General features: G+C 37.0%; 1 protein-coding gene across 10 annotated transcripts in view; it reads right to left on the bottom strand.

Moving 5' to 3' along the window:
• Positions 1-17,932, bottom strand: part of Dmd (dystrophin) — a 2,157,616-nt gene that overhangs the window by 312,508 nt on the left and 1,827,176 nt on the right. For all 10 annotated transcript variants that reach the window (XM_040744180.1, XM_021232987.2, XM_040744181.1 and 7 more), the window contains one exon: positions 14,621-14,767. In XM_040744180.1, the coding sequence (XP_040600114.1) occupies positions 14,621-14,767 (147 nt within the window). The remainder of the gene's footprint in view (positions 1-14,620; positions 14,768-17,932) is intronic.

Raw genomic sequence — 17,932 nt, 5'->3', positions numbered from 1 at the left:
GAACTTGCCTGGATTTGGATTCACCAACATTCTGACTGTGCCTATCAGAGTTTTTCCAAGAGAAGCTGAGGAAGGAAGACAAATTTTGAATGTGTCTCCATCTCAGAGACTTTGGTCCTGTATTAAGTAAGAAGGGAAATGTGGCACTAACTCAGTGCCAGCATTCATCTCTTTCTGCTTCCTGAAGGTAACTACAAAGTAATCAGCCACCTTGCACTCCTGCTTCCATGACTTCCATGTCAGACTGTGAGTTCAGGCCAGCCTGGTCTGCAGAGCAAGTTCCAGGACAGCCTTCAAAACAACACAGAGAAACCTTGTCTCAAAAAACCAAAAAAAATAAATAAATAAAAATAAAGAGCCCCCAAAAGAGATGCCATGTAGAGATTGGGAAGACAGGATATGCCAGGTGTTCTCTAGTAAGATAAGGTGATGTGAAAAATACATAGATTAATAGTTATGGATTAATAATTAACAGAGAAGTAGCCAGTACGAATCCTAAGCCATCAGCCAACTGTTTTATAATTAATATAGGGTCCAAGTGTTTATTTGGAGCTGAGAAGGGCAGCAAGACCTGGCAGGACACGAAACTCCAGCAATACTGTGAGCCAAAAGAAACCCTTCCTTTCTTAAGTGATTTTTCTTAGGTATCTTGTTACAACACAGCAAAAAGGAACAAGGAGAATCTTGAATCTAGGAGTAATTCAAAAGTCTACTAAACAGTATCAGGCAAAAAAAAAAACAACAGGTATAAAACCCATACAAGGGACTACTACTCAGTATTAAAAAGCAATAAACTGTTGCTATATAGAACATACTGAGTGAAATTCATAATAATTATGCTGACTGAAAGAAAAACCCAAAGCATAGGGTGATATCTCATCCACATGAAACTAGGACATGTAAATTAATTTGCAATGATAGAAAATTGATTAGAAGTTTTCCGGAGGCCAGGGAAATGTAATAAAGAAAGAAGTGTTGTCATGGGCATAAGGAAACTCGGGGTAAAGGATATATTCAATTATTTAAATTTGGTAATGGTGATAATTTCTTGGACCTATACATATATCAGGCTATCAAATTGTAGACTCTCAATATCAACATACTAACTATATTTTCAGGAGACTATTATAACAAGCAAAGGGGAAGCTATCCAATTTAACTTTTCTCAAATGGTAACAAAATACATTCCATGTATTTTTACCCTACTTATTTTTTCACTTTCTTCAGTTTTATTTTTAAATTTAAATTAGAAACAAGGTTGCTTCACATGTCAATCTCAGCTCCCCCTCTCTCTCCCACCCCTCCTCCCAAGCCCTCCCACCAACCCCCCCATACCCCTTCCCCAATCCCTGCTCCTTTCCCCAGGGAGGTCCTCCTTGGGGGGTGTCCATAGTCTGTCATATCATCCAGGGCAGGGCCTAGGCCCTCCCCCAAGAGTCCAGACTGAGAGCATCTCTCATTGTGGGATGGGCACCCAATGTCCATTTGTATGCCAGGGATAAATACTGATCTACTACCCAAGGCCCCATAGATTGCCTAGGCCTCCTCACTGAAACCCGCATTCAGGGGGTCTGGATCAGTTCATGTTGGACTCCCAGCCATCAGTCTGGGTTTCAAGAGCTAACCCTTGTCAAGTCAGCTGTTTCTGGGGATTAAACCAGCCCAGTCTTAATGCCTTTGGTCATCAGGCCTCCCTCTCTGTCACTGGCTTTCTTGAGTTCAGCTCAGTGCTTAGCCATGGGAGTCTGCCTCTTCTTCCATCAGCCACTGAATGAAGGTTCTGTTTCCCAGACTCTCTGGCCATGGGATTGTAGGCTGGCACTCCCCAGATCTATGTCTAAAATCCATATATGAGTGAGTACATACAGCAAATGGACGGCACTAGAAGAAACCATCCTGAGAGGTAACCCAGTTACAAAAGCACATTAATTATTGATAAAGGTCTAGAGTCTATCAGTGGACCATGTTTACAAAAGAGTAAAGGATAAACGTGTCATTTCTAAACAGTTTTATTTTCTTAGAAATTTATTATTATTATTTTATTTAGGTTAGAAACAATCTTGTTTCACATGTCAATCCCAGCTCCCTCCCTCTCCCCTTTTCTCGCACCCTCCCTACCAGGTCCTCCAGTCCCAGACCCAATCTCCACTCTGATCCCCAGGGAGTATGAGGCCTTCCATGGTGGATCTCCCATAACTGTCATTTCATCCAGGGCAGGGCCTAGGCGTTCCCCAAGAGTCCTGGCTGAGAGAGCCTCCCATATTGTGGGATGGGCACTCAAAGTCTATTTGTACGCCAGGGATAAATACTACCTAAGGCCCTATAGATTACCTATGCCTCCTCACTGACACCCACATAGAAATTTTTTCACTTACTTTCATACTAATGAGCAAATTTGCCCATAGGTCTAGAGATGAGTATGGGTTTTTCCAGACACAATTTAATTCCTAATTTCCCCCTACTATATAATTTTCTATGTATTTTACAGTGTTCAATATAATTTTTATTATATTTATTTGTGTATGTGTGTGCATGTGTACACATCCTTGTGTGGAGGTCAGGGGAAAAGCGCTGGGTCAACCATGTGGGGCCCAGGTGTGAAACTAATGATATCATGCTTGGGACCAGGTATCTTTACCTCCTGAGCTCAGTGGCCCAGAATTTTTTCTTAGTTTCATGCATTTGCCAATTCATAAAATATTTTTGGATCCCTACTATATTAAAGAAAAATATTTTGTGTCAATAGATCTACCCATGTGGCCTTCATGGAGCTTACATTTAGATTGGGAGGGTAGAGTTTCATTGAATCAGGAAACAGATGCATAGATACAGATTTTCATAAATGCTGTGGAAAAAGCAAACAGGATGGTATCTGTGATAATTAAAGGAAATCTTCCTTGGATGTGACTTAATTATGCATTAGCTCTGCAGTTCATTACTTCAAATGATCCCTAGTTATTAAATTTACATACAGGAATTACACTAGTCTATTTATTTTGTTAGCCCTATGCTTCAGGCAATATAAAATAGAAGTTGCAGATGAATAGATAAGATACACAGTTAGCTTATCTTCATCCTTTAGGCTCTGATTTGATGGCTGCTTTCTTGGATGGCTTTATGATCACCTGTTCCTGCCTTACACTTTCACTCTAGAATGAATGTCTGTCTGTTCGTCTGTGTGTCTGTCTGCCTGCCACTCCCTGCTCTGGCAAAGAATAAATAGCAGATAAAATGTATTGATTGGATCACTGAATGAAGGGCTGGCTATTCATTTAAGGGAGAGCAGGGCCATGAAACTCAGCTGAGTTTGCAGACAGTGGCTATGCTTTTAAATCAGTGACTCACTGAGGCTATGGGTAACACAGAGTATTTCTAAGACTATGGGCTGTGATTCATATAGTAGTCCTATTATTTTCATGCTCTTTCTTTCCTTTCCAGCTCCTGAATTGGAACTCAGAATGTTCAGTGCTAGGCAAACACTGGCACTGAGACACCTCCTCAGCCCCTCCTCTGCTTGTGATACAGAGAATTCTTCACAAGGTTACAAATACAAGTTTACATTATAAATGAAGAGAAAGTATTTCTGTTGTCAGCCCATTAACTGTTAAGTTTCACACCAGAACAAATGACTGAGGTGCCTATTTAACTTATCAAAGTAGACCTGGATACTAGATTGTCCCAGCATCCCATGGTTCCTACTTGTTACGTGGTATGGCTGCGATACCCAACCCTCTACCCTGAACTCTCCAGCCCAGGTGCTGGGCTGCCATTCCCTCAGAGGCTCTTCCCTATGTAACACAGACATTTTGGTTACCCATCCTTTTTTCTACTATTGGTCTCTTTTTTAAATTTTATTTTCCAGTTTAAATTTAGATAAGAAACAAGATTGCTTCACAAGTCAGTTCCAGGTCCCTCTCCCTTTCCCTCCCCTCCTCCCGTGCCCTCCCCCAACCCCCTCCCCGTTATCCCCTCATTCCCCCAGGGAGGGTGAGGCCCTCCATGAGGGTATCCATAGTCTGTCATTTCATATAGGGCAGGGCCTAGACCCTTCCCCAAGAGTTCAGGGTGAGAGTGCACCTCACATTGTTCTATGGGAGTCCAAAGTCCGTGTGTACACTTGGGATGGGTACTGATCTGCTGCACCTAGCACCTAGTTCCCTTCTCTTCCCTCTTGCTTCTCTTCCCACATGGCCCAGCTCAGTTTGAACTCTCCCAGATGACCCCACCTATATCTACATGCACCATTTCATACACAATAAACTTTCTCCTCCACCAAATCTAGGTGCAATCCTTTCCTTTCCTTTATTTCCTTTTTTTGGTTCAATAACTGCATTATCCATACAATACTGTTACTAGTTTTTGACAGGTTTGCCAGCCAGATTCCCCAGATTCAAGTCCTGGCTCTTCTTCTTACCGAGTTAGGCAAGTTAACTTAGTTTTCTCAACTATAAAAAATCAGGAGCAGTGGGCAGGGATTGGGGGGGGGGCTGGGAGGAAAGGTGGGATTGGGGGAGGAGGGGAGGGTGAGAGAGCTGGGACTGACATGTCAAGCAAACTTGTTTCTAATTTAAATAAAATTTAAAAAATGGAAAAAATCAGGACCAGAACTGTATCTACATCATAGACTTATTGTGAGACATAAAGGTGTTCAGAATAGAAAGTGGCATGCAGTAGGTGCTTGACATTACTAATTTCAGTAATGAATAATATTAGCCACAACTTTTTTTTCTAATTTATAATGTGATAATTCACTGGCCAAGTCAGTATGACTATTTGAAAAGGCTCTATTTGTAACAGAATAACCATTTTCTAATTCATTTTATGACTGACTATTTTGTAGTATGTTATTAGTACCTTATTAAATTGATACTAAGCAGCAGTAGGATGATTTATGCCATAAAAATCATTATTTTACGGTCATTGTAGAATTTATGAAAATAAAGAAGTGGTAGCCTAAACTACAATAATTGGAAAACCACTTTGTGGCATTTATCTTCTAAAATAGCGCTTCTGAATTTTGCAAGCTTCTCTCTATCCTCCCAACAGAGTTTGCCTTTAACATGCAGCTATTCATCTGCCCTGAAAAGGGCCCCTTTCTCCTTTCCCCAGGAATGTTCAGTGGAGGCGGAGGCGGGGGTGTCTTGCTAGTGGAAATGTGAGAACAGCAGCTCTTTGAATGTTGGGCATGACGTAGCATGGGAACTGGGAGCAGCTGCTGGTGGAGTGTTTCACACACAGCAGGGCAGTGGGAATGGGGAAAGCAATGAGGAAAACAACCAGGGCAAACAAATGCAGAAGAAAGGGCTACTGGGGTCAAACTCCAGGTCTGAAAAGGTCAGACTGCAGAGAGAAGCACAACAAAAAATAAAGCATTGGGAAATTGAAGTCAAGGGCAAACATCAGCTCGGGAACAAGGGACAGATAAGAACACTATGGGAAATTTATATACTCAGAAGAAGCACACACACACACACACACACACACACTCTCTCTCTCTCTCTCTTTTAAGAAGGAATTTAAGGCACTGGAAAGTAAAACATGCATGCAAAAGGAAATAAATTTGCTGGGCAAACATATTTAATAGGGACATATTTCATTTGAAATAATAACAAAATTTGTCACTGTAATCACTAGTTTCAGAATTAGAAAAATTAATTCTTGATTAAAATAAATTAGACATTAAATAGTATGCATAAGGATCTAAGTCATCAAGTATAACACTTCACAATATAAAATTTCTGAAGAAAATAATACGGCTTTCTTTCATTCGCTTCAGCTCCATCAAGGTTTCTTTGATTGCTGGTGGCTTTTTCTCTCGTTTGTACTTCACATAATTTAATTTTTGTCACGCTTCCTACTACATCATTCATTTTGGTCTTAAAGTCTTATGTATACCAAGGCCTTAGAAGGCCTTAGAAAACACAGAGAATGATGTTGGAAACTGGGTCTTCTTTTATCACATGTAGGACAGATTTTGGAACATGTGTACCATGTTACTTTCCAGGTTACCTGACCAATGTGAGCAGCAATTCTTCTTGAATAAAGTATAGTAATTGTAAAAGAATTAGGAAACAAATGTTTGGGAACTTGACCATGTGCCTTGACTGGCATATCACTCTCCTGAACATTCTGATTTTCACCCTTCTTTAGCTCTTGAAAGGGCCTTGTTCAATTCCTCTTGCTTTTTTTTTCTTTAACAAAGTTGAGGTCAGGCATAAAGGATTGTTCTCTCTACTGAAAACATGTTTTCCTAGGACTTAATTGTCCTTTTTTCACGGGTCATTCTTGCTCCTAATATCAACAAATCCTTCCTGACCTAACCTTTTCAAAAACAACCACATTCGTCCTTCTTCTTCGTTCTTTTCATTTCCTTTACCATCAACATTTTTAAAACTGTCAGTAGACGCATCAGGCTTGCCTCTGCAATTGAAATCTTTTAAAACAGCAAAGCATAATTTAGAATGTATTGGGGTTATTTTCCTTACATATTGCTGCAATAGTTGAGCTGGAAGAATAGCTTCCAATTTCTTCTAACCACATAAATTTTTCACTAACCCTCTCAAGACATCACGATCATCATATGACAGAACTATTATTTAGCATCTTTAGATTGAGAAAAAGTGACTAGCTGCTTAAAATTTGTGTTAGTACCACAAGTGCTTTCCTCATCAAATGAGTGGTATATGAGTAAGACCATTTTCAAGACACAGGCACCACTTGATGTCAAAATAAATTTTATGTTTCTCTGTAAATTTCTATGATCCATAGTGCGAGAGGGATTTTTTTCTATACGTAGTCACAGAGTAGAATTATCTGCCAGAAGTCTCAGAGAAACGAAAATGCAAAGACTGATGCCAGAGTTTCTTTCCTGATTGTAGTTTCTCAGTAGTTCCAAGTGAGGAGTCAATGTTTTCCTGTAGAAGCAGCCTCCAATTGTCTGTTTTGATAGCAGGTCTCAAAATCAGTGGTGTTTGTGTCTTTTTGTCTCCTTTGGCTCAAAGCACAAAGGCAGGCTCTATTAATTACTTTTCTGTTGCTGTGATAAAACACCATGGTCTAGGCAACATATTGAAGTAAGAGTTTATTTGTGTTTTTAATACTAGGGGAAAATTTCCTTAAAGGTTGTAGAGCATGGCAGCAGGTGTCTGGAGCTAGCAGATTCATGTCTTCAACTGGTAACACAAAACAGCCTGTGAGCTAGAAGTGGGTCGAAGCTATGAACTCTCAAAACTTCTGGTATGCTTCCTCTAGCAAGGGGAACCTCTTTATATCCTGTCTAAACAGCACTACCAACTGGGACCTAGTGTCCAAATGCCTGGAACTATAGTAGACAATTCTCATTCAAACCACGACATAGGTTATTATTATTAACCTTTCAAATTGAGTAATCTTAGATTCCCAGAACACTAGAACCTCACAGGACATAACTTCTTCCCTAGGCTGTTGAGGCTGCTCCTGAAACAGATGCAATTATCTCTTGCAAGTCATCTATTTCCTCGAGAACTTTTCCAAATAACTTTGCACTAATGAGGTTTTTCAGATAATCTTCTAGGGCCAGGGAAGAGAAAATGATGGATGAGACCACACCTTAACCAATCTGGCTTAATTGTGTATACTTCTTGTCCTCTATGGAAACTTAAAACTCTTTTTAGTACCTAAAAGATGGACTGAGCGTCACTGTATCCCTATATTTACTCCTTTTCCAAATGCAGTCACCTGGGGAAAAAAGTCACCATTTCTTAGCTCTTTGATTGGTGTGTGTCTGGTGATAAATCCTGGCTTATTGAGACTGCAGGAGTGAAAACTTCACCTCTAAAAATTCTATTTACACAGAGTTGTAAAAAGTGTTTTGTAGACCAGTGTTGTCCAATGAAAAGAGAGTGAATGCTACATAATAATAGAAGCACATTTAAGGCATCAAAAGAAAGAACAATAAAGAATAAAGGAATGAAATCCTTTATGATGACATAATTTAATTAACTAAATATGTAAAATATTCTCAGTTCAACATGCAAGCAGAACAAAATACAATTTAGAAATTTCAGTTCTTTTGTACTAAGTCCTTGAATACTTTTTTTGGTATATTTCGAGACAGGGTTTCTTTGTGTAGCCTTGTCTGACCTGGTGCTCACTCTGTAGACCAGGCTGGCCTCATACTCAAGGAGATCTGCCTGCCTCTTCCTCCCTGAGTGCTGGAAATAAAGAGGTGCACCATCATCACCCAGCATCCTTGAATAATTAATGCATGTTACTTTGTCATGCATATCTATGTGGATTGGATAAATTCAAGGACCCAACAGCGTGATGTGCTACCATGTTGTCCAACATAGTTTAGACAGTGCAATGTGAAATAGAGCAAATATAAATCCATAAAGTAGCAAATAATGTTGATTGCAATTTATTAAAAGATTCTCTGCCTTCTTCATGTTTCTCTTTACCTTCCTTCTCCAGGCCAAAGAACGTTAAGCGCTTAGTCTCTGTGGCTCCATGGCACTGCACGTTTTATAGAACAGAATCTTTTGCATGATATTATGCTTTATCTCTTGAGTTACAGTTTAATCACTCATGGTGTCTAACATTTTGACGACATGTGTTTTTTACATTTTACACTTGACTACCTTGCATGTGCTAAATGTAGAACAATGGTTCTCAAAGTATGGTCCCTGGAACAGCAATATCAACCTCATTTGGAAATTTGTTAGAAATACAGAATCTCAAAGTCCTAGTAAATTCAAAACTTTGGATGAGAAGACCAAGTGAAATATTTTCATCAGTATTACACGTGATTATGATGTTCACTAAATTTTGAGAACCATGGATGTAGAAATAATATAATTCCAAGGAAAATAGCCTCAGACTGAGTTCTGTTGTTTAATCTCAAAGGCATTTTCGTGTAGCCAAAGAAAGAAATCAAAGGAGGATATGCTAGGCAGATACCAGGAGAAACACTCCTTAGTAATTCTGAAGTGAGGGAGGCTGGGTGTTCTCTGTTTATCTTAAAAGCAATAGGGCCTATGTTATTAGCAAGAGCCGATGGTGCAGCCCCTTTAGGCTTCCTGCATAGAAGATACTCCACAATGCAAGGGAATTAGTATATAATTAGTACAAAAAGGAAAAATGTGAGGAACATGTTAAGATCTGCCAACATATTTGTAGGATTAGAAACTATATTCAGTGATGATAAAGAACACACACAAATAGAAAATGTGCTTAGAAAATCTGTCACCAGAAATATGCATACATTTTTGTTGGTTTTAAATTTTTTAATTATTATAATGTGTGTGTGACTTGTGTCATATGCATATATGTTCATGTTTTTTGGTGTCTGTGTGGCTTCATGAGTTACATGACATACTTATAGAGATCAGGGGACAATATCCGGTGTGAGACATGGTCTTCAACCTTGTATGAGACAGAATCTCTTGTTTTTCACCACTGGATAGATCTGGCTAGTTACTTGCAAGCTTCTGCACATTCTTTCATTTCCAACTCCTATTTTGTCTTAGTAGTGTTGGAATTTCAGATAACTACTATCATGTTTGGCTTTTAGACAGATTCTAGGTATGTGAATTCATGTTGTCACATCCAAACAGAAAGCAGAAACATCCATTGAAGTATTTCACTAGCCTGGTTGTCATTAATGAAATTTCAATTGTGGTGCTTAGTTTCGGGTAACAAATGAAGCTGTGCTGCAAGTACTCCTGCATGTTTATGACATGGAAAAATTGAGGGAAAATGGACTTCTCTAGGAGAATAACAAAACACATATTTATAAGATTTTCTTAAAATGGCACATGTTTAAAAAAGGCTTTTTGGTCATTGGTCCATGGACCAAATAAGATTACTAACATCATTTCCTAGTTTATAGTAAATACTTAAAACTACTACAGTGAAAGGAAATGAAAGAATGGAAACAGGGGTGGGTATGCAGGATATGAGTGCCTATAATGTTGAGACAGAAAGTGACTACAGATGTGTGCAATAGGAGAACAACTATGTATGCATGTTATCAGAGGAATGTGATGAAACCTCTTAAAATATGCACCATTAATAGCATTGTTCTTTAATATATTGAAAGAATTTTGTGCCTAGAAATGCCTTCATAATATTTAATTTAAGATATTTTCACATTCTGTAATTCCTTATGATTAATACATCACATATTCGTTAAGTTACAGTATTATTTTCATCTTTTGGTTGTTGTCATGCATGGATTTATTCATGAGTAAAGAGATGGTAAACTAGTCCCTTCCACGATGAATAAAGAAAATGGTCATGCCCCTCAATGTATGTGCATTACTTCAAAATTGAAAAGGGCTATTGTTTTAAATTTCCTTTCTTTTGATTTTTTTTGTACTTGACTAAATATTAGGATTGGTTATACTTTAAGCGTTGACTTATTAACATAACTTTCATTGGATTTTAATATAGTTGCTAAATTGTGAAGGCAATAAGGAATAGGTTTCCTTAAAATTTTATATTTGAAAGAAGTGTGATTTTAAGGCTACACATAACTGAGCTTATTAACCCATTGGTTTGTTAAAGGAAGATTTCAAAGTTATTATACCCAAGAATTAATTCTAAAAGTGGGTAAGTTTGGAAAAATATCAAGGATTTCATCAAGAATTTGACCCTTTTCTTGTCCAAAATATATTTAAAGTATGCCTTCGTTAATCCCAAGTTTAATGGGACTTTAAGGAATGGAAATATGACAAGCCAGTTCTGAAGATCTGATTGAGATCTTGTGACACTTTACACTCAATGTGATAGAAGTTGTGTCATGTTTTTAGGTCTCAATTTCCTTACTTATGAAGGTGAATAATTGTAATATATACTTACAATATGTGATCAGAATGCTACAAGGACTGTGAGAAAGTGTCTGAGAACACTTAATAAAACAACACCTTAAACAGCCTGCCAATGGTACAAGTAAGAACACCCATACCAACGCACATTGAGAGGAGGACATAGGGTTTTATTCCAACAGAAATTCTAAAACAAGGAAGCAAGTGTCTTGCCCTTTTTTGGCTTCAAAATAAAATTGGAAGCCTCTGAATTTACCATTTCTATACAAAGGTAAATTACGGCTAGATCTTATTCTGCTATTAATGGTCACACCTGTCTTTCTTATATGTATCAACCATTTTCAGTGATCTTCTATACAGCTAACCTACAACTATGATTTTCTTTTTAGGAAAAATGAATTAGTCAAGTAACTAAACCCAGGATAGTCTGATGTCAAGAAAGGTAAAGTTGTACAGCATGTAGCTCCATTCCTTCTCTTGCATCATTTTTTTCTCAAATTTTAGGACTTTTTGTTTTCTCACATCTACATATGCCTTTCTACTACTTCAACTGTGTTTTCAATGTTTCTTTGTCATGGCAGAGAAAATGTAAACTTGTACATATCTTGTAATGTGATATTTGTCAACAGATAAAGCACCATAAGTGACTAAATTCTGTATTTTGTACACCTATGCAGCCACAATGATGGTAAACACAAGCTTTTCAGGACTATGCTTTGTAAACTTTTAACATAATTATATCATTTACCCCTTTCCTCACTTCAACCCATCCAATTCAACCCCATCCAACCCATCCAATTCAACCCCATCTTGCTCTCTCAAAATTCATGTCCTCTTTTTAAAATTGTTACACACATACATACACACACACACACGCATGCACACACACACACATACACACAGCACACACACAGATATGGATATATTTGTAAATACATTAACACAATTTTCTTACTCCCTATAATATTATTTTGTATGTATATGATCTCAGGGCTGATGACTTGGTATTGGATAACCAAGTGAGGAATCATCCCTGAGGAATACCATTTCTCCTGTTTTCAGAAGGGGCTTTGGACATTAGATTCTAGGAACTTGACTTACAACTAACCTGACACTCCCTGCCCACCGACAACAAGATTTCATGGTACCAAAAGTTGCTACACCAACTTCCAAAGGAGGAAAGCAACCAATAATTCTACTCAGCTGGACACTTATGAGCTGCAGCAGTGAAGAGTGGCACACACAGCCTGGCAATAATCAACACAGATTGTGTTTCCTACAAATATCAGAGGCTACACCCATGAACTTTCATTAACGTGGATAGTTTTCTTTATTTGCCTTGTTCCATTTCTGAATGATGACTTATATTTATAACTTACTAGGGTTATATAGCAGAGTGGTAAAAGTATATAATAGACTTGACTGTTATATACTTGACTATTATGTATAAATCAAAATCTTGTGTTCATCAACTTTCTGCTAGAAATGCTTTCTAAGGATGTCTGTAAGGTTATGTTAAAAAATAAAAGCATTAAATCTGCTACATACAAGAGAAGCATGAGCCAAATACTGATTAAATTGTTTAACATGACAAGTCTATGTCTATATGGCCTATATGGCCTCAAGACAAAAAAAAGGTTTAGAGTTATGGAAGAAGTAATGTAATTGGAACTAGCCACATATGTATTATGATGTTAATAAAAGAAGCATCATCATTAGTTCTAAACTAAATTTTGTTCCTATTACTCAGATACAGGATTATAGAAATGCCAAACTGAATTTTTTCATTTCAAAAATAAGAATTATAGCTTAGAGATGTTAACATATTAACCTAATAAAGACTGTACTATTTTTTACTACAGTCCACAATAGCTTTTCATGAATTTCCACTTACTTATGATCACATCCTTGTGTAAAGTTAAACTATTAATATTTTACTTATGCCTTACAAATAAATAGCATATCTAGACTGGATCATCTTTCCTGTGGGACTGTGGCTATAACCCAGGGCCTGGTACAGTTTGGGTAAGCATTCTACCACCGAGTTACATTCTCGAGCTTACATAGGATTGGTTCTTTGTTTGCTTTTTATTTTTGAGACAGAATCTCAGTATGTAACTCTGGTTTTCCAGAAATTCACAATGTACACCAGACTGGCCTGGATTTCACAGAGATTGTCTACCTCTGCCTCACAAATGCTGGGATTAAAGAGTACGAGACTATGTCTGACCCACGGAGCACTGATGCACAGGAGTTATTACTATCATTCATAGTCTTTTGACCTCAGTCATAAATCTACATGTAGCTGTCACCAATCTTGTACTGCATTCTGAAACACAAATTTAACATTCAGTCTTTTACAAGAAAATTGAAAATTCAATCAAAGAACGCTTGAACAGAACAAATGTGACCTTTGGATATTCATTACTTTACTCATTTATGCTTTAAATAAAATATATATTTAAGGATGAAACTGATAAGTTTTTAATAGTATCAAACTACTTTGGGACCAAAGGACATATCACTTACCTGAATTATCTTGCTTTAGTCAAAGCAACAGATAACAATCTACCATATGAATAAAGATTATCTATCATGCAAAAATTAAATTATATATGATCTTAATGATTCTGGAATTTAAAACTTTTTTTTAAAATTAAAGATCTAGCAATTCTTTAACTGAACTTTTAATGACACTCTCAAATGGACCATTGGTGGCAGAGTAACCTGGTTCACCGTTTTTTCATTATCAAAACTTTGAGACCAAACATTTTCAAACTCAGTTTCTTTCTAGTATCAGGAGTATAGAATCTGTAACCTATGAAATTGGAAAAGAAAACAATGATTCTCTAATTTATTGCTGAATCAGTTTTATAGTTTGGATACAATGTCCTTTGTAGAAATTATCGCTACAGTCATTTCTATGTTCCTATTGTAACACAAATGCTATTCTAAAAACTGTGTGAGTTAGATCATTCAACATTATTGTAACCATGTTGTCGATGAAGGTACTGACAACCATACAGGTTAAATGGCACAAATGATACATAGCTAATCAGTCAGATTCCCAAGTCCATGTATTATCATCATAGTAATAAATTAATGACGTCAATATCTAGCATGTATAGGGCACTTTAGAACAATTTCTGTTTCATAATTATAATTATTATTGTGACTTAGTTATCCTAACCAAAATAAAACTAACAATGTAGAGAACTCTATTATCTTTTGGAGTACAGAGAGATTCAGTAAATTGTCCAAGGTGCCACAGTAAGTAAATGACACCCGGGACACATGCCTACTTCCTATATTTACTACACAAATATTTGAAAAACTTCTATGTGAGAAATTATGATATGATACTTGTTTTTCTTAAGACAATTTTATTCCAAACAACACCATTACAAATGAATTGTCTACTAGTTAGTTCAGTTCCTCCAATGTGGTTCACCACTGTCTTTCATGTACTTACAAGACATACTGAACTCTAGCTTTCAGACATTTCTGAAATTCAGTTTGTAACATAAGGACTTATCAAGCAATACAAATCATCATGTTATTATGGATATCAAATTATTACTCTTTTGAAACAGGTTCTTGTTATATAGCCATGGCTAACCTGGAACTTGCCATGTAGAACAGGTTGGCCAGAAATTCAAAGAGATTCACCTGGCTCTGCCTTGCAAGTGCTGAAATTAAAAGCACACAGCAATATGCTTGGAAAAATAAATAACTTTTATTGATCCTTACAAACAAACTTTATGTACTTGTCATTTTACTATACCAAGAAGCAATGATGCTCATAGCATTCCTACCTGCAGAAGCTTCCATCTGGTATTCAGATCTTCCAGAGTGCTGAGGTTATAAGGTGAGAGCTGAATGCCCAATGTGGTAAGGTGGCGAGCAAGCTCATTGACTTGATTGACATTCTCTTTGAGAGGTGCAATTTCTCCCCGAAGTACCTATGAGTGAAGAAGATAAAAAACCCTTAAAAGAAAAAAAATCTAGACATGTTTGAATTATAAGACATCTTGTTCTGTTTGGGGTGTAATGCCAGAGATGTTCACTCTGTGAACTGAAAGCACTCATACATTAAAAAGCTAAAAATAATATCATCATTGCATACAAACTGTAAGCTCTCTGGAAATGATATTAGGAGTCAGGCCTGTTTGGAAAGTGAATTTTGAGATTAGTGCCTGTGGTGTTTTGAATGAGAATGGCCCACATAGGGTCAAATATTTGGAAGCTTGGCCCTCAGTTGGTGAAACTTCTTGAAAAGGATTAGGAGGTGTGATCTTTTTGTAGAAGGTGTGCCAATGTGGGTGGCCTTTGAGGTTCCCAAAGCCCATGACATTCCCAGTTAACTCCCTCTGACTCTTGCTTGTGGATGACATGTGAGCTATCAGTTACTGCTCCAACACTATACCGCCCTGTTGCCATCCTATTAGCCATGATGGCCATAGACTCACCCGCAGAAACTGTAAGCAACCAATAAATTATTTCTTCTATAAGTTTCCTTCGTCATGGTGTTTTGTTGCATCAATATAATGTAGCCAACACAGTGCCCCTATAAAAGAGACCTCAGAGATGAAGCTAGTCCCTTTGATTATGTGAGGAAGCAGCAAGAGGCAGTAGCTATGAGGAATAGATACTTACCAGACATATTTGCTAGTCACTTAAAACTTGGACTTCCTCACCTCCAAAACTGACAGAACTAGGTTTTGGTTGTGTGTAAGTCACTCAGTTTATGGTATTTTCTTTTGTAATAGAAGCACAATAGACTTCTATTACACTACACTACACTACAGCAGCACATGTTTATTAGCGCTTTCTTGGTATATAATGTTATGATAAGCTTTACACACATTAACTAATCTTTTTCCTACACAACAACCATCTGCGACTGGCACTTGGAGCATTCTCATTTTACCTTTGAGAAACTAAACTTGATGTTAAATAATACCAGGGTTCTAATGGTAAAAATAACCTGGGATGCATGTTTTTATTTGCTTACTTCAGAATGCCATATTTTTAAATACCGTTGTATGTAACTCGACAAAAAATTCTGGAATGACAAAATTGCATGACAAATAAAATGCTGCTAGATTCTAAATTCTATATATCAAGCAGTAATGGATTCTAATTTTTACAATGAAAAGATAAACTAACTTATAATAGTATATTCATCCTTTGTACCTACTTCGTAAGAAATACTTTCATTTAGGGAGGAGGGTATTTTATCATTCTAGGACGACATCCTGCTCTCATGCTATTTTAGCCCTTGTAGCAAAGACTTTGTAAGGCTCCCATGAGGATTTTGGATGTTTCTGAAGTTTGAAAGCAGGAGTCTCTGATGTGATGTATAATGAAGATCTGTGGAACAGAACACTATGCAGATATGCAGAGTATATTATCATGCATCATAGCTACCCTATTGAGTTGGCATTTATGGATCTTTAACATGATGTATGACAACCAAATGTTCCAATGAGCGACATCTAAAGGACAAACTTCGTCTCTTAGGAGAACAGTTTATATAATGTAATGTCTGTGCACAAGGGCAGCATCACTGAGTTGACTGTCTAATAGACTTGTTTGATCTGGGAGGTATTACTTCCCTGTCTGGTGTTCACCTTTTTTATAAAGCCATTGTTTGTAATACCCTCATCTATAGCCCTTTATTTCTTTTGATTCCAAATGGAAGCTGGCTTGTACAATCAAAAGAAGGGGGGCATTATCATCTTACATTAACCTGAGTGCTAACAACTACCACGTAACATTTACAGACTATAAGACTCTTAAATTTTTCTCATGTGAAATAAAGCAGGACAATCACTTTGTTAAATATTTTTAGCACAGAAAATGTAGATTTATTCAGGAAAAACTAAAAAGAACTCCCAAGAGTGAGAGGGTCACCAACAGAAGAATAATTTGAACTTAGCATTTTTTTTTGGTTTAAGACAGGATCTTGTTATAGTCAAGCTGCCCTCAAATTCAAAGCAATCCTCCTGCCTTATCCTACAAAGTAGAACTTAGAGTTTTACTTTATTTCTGAAAGATTCTCAGTATATAAACCTGACTAGCCTGGAACTCAATATGCAAACTGGACTGATTTTAAACTCACTGAGATCCACCTGCTTCTTCATCCCAAGCACTAAGATCAAATTGCATGACACCATACTCAGTCCCTTCAGCTTTTAAAAATGGTTATTAAAATATATTAAAAACATGGTTTCCTTTGGTGAAATCTCAGCATATTAGTGATGATTTTACCAAACGAAGAACAGATTAACCAGTACTGAACTACTGAACTGCATACATTAACAGGGTAGTGTTTGTGGCATTTACTATATAAAAATTTCCTGTAACAAATGCATTTTCAAAGATTGTATTGATGGAATGACATTTGAGTCACACTGAAATTATAGAAGCTGCTAGCAAAAAGTTATTCTATTTCCTTATGAAGAAATATATCTGTAAAAAGAATCTGCACTAAGTACCCAGGTGGAAAGGCTATTAACACCTATATATGGATATTTGTGTCTCTCAAATGAAATGATTCATAATTATTTAGTTTTCTGCAATATAAATGTTAGAAAACAGACTTCTGAAATGTCAGCAGGGAAACCTGGGCAAGGATGATGTTGGTACCAATGTGCAATCAGGTCCTTTTTAATTATCACATACATTTCTAATAAGCACAGACAAACATGTGAGGTTGAATTGAAAATAGGATCCACTGTGAAAATGGCAAGGTGGCAGGATGTCTCTTTGTGTGAACCAATGAGGTATTCAGTTTCTAAGTTATCTCAGACTTAGATTACAGTTTTTATAAGTAGTAGGCATGTTCCAGTGCTCTGATTCTAACACTTTAATTCTTAATTTCTTTCTCCAAACCCTAGGAACAATGCTGGATCTGTTGAAGGTAAGAAGTAAAAAGTAAGCTACAGTACTCATTCCACTTTCATTTTCCTTTTAAAATTCCCCTTTCATATTCAGTGTCTTAGGATACTGTGGTATCACTTTGCTTTCTCTTTAGTACCAATGACAGCTGATGATGCCTGCAGTGATATACAAGCAAGTAAAACTACTTACAGTATCTGTGGCATGGCTTGTTCTTCTCTCAT

This window comes from Mesocricetus auratus, unplaced genomic scaffold (assembly GCF_017639785.1).
Source record: "Mesocricetus auratus isolate SY011 unplaced genomic scaffold, BCM_Maur_2.0 Super-Scaffold_100003, whole genome shotgun sequence".
Lineage (NCBI taxonomy): Eukaryota > Metazoa > Chordata > Mammalia > Rodentia > Cricetidae > Mesocricetus > Mesocricetus auratus.
The sequence above is the reverse complement of the archived record's forward strand: the minus strand, read 5'-3'. Positions and strand labels throughout refer to the sequence as shown.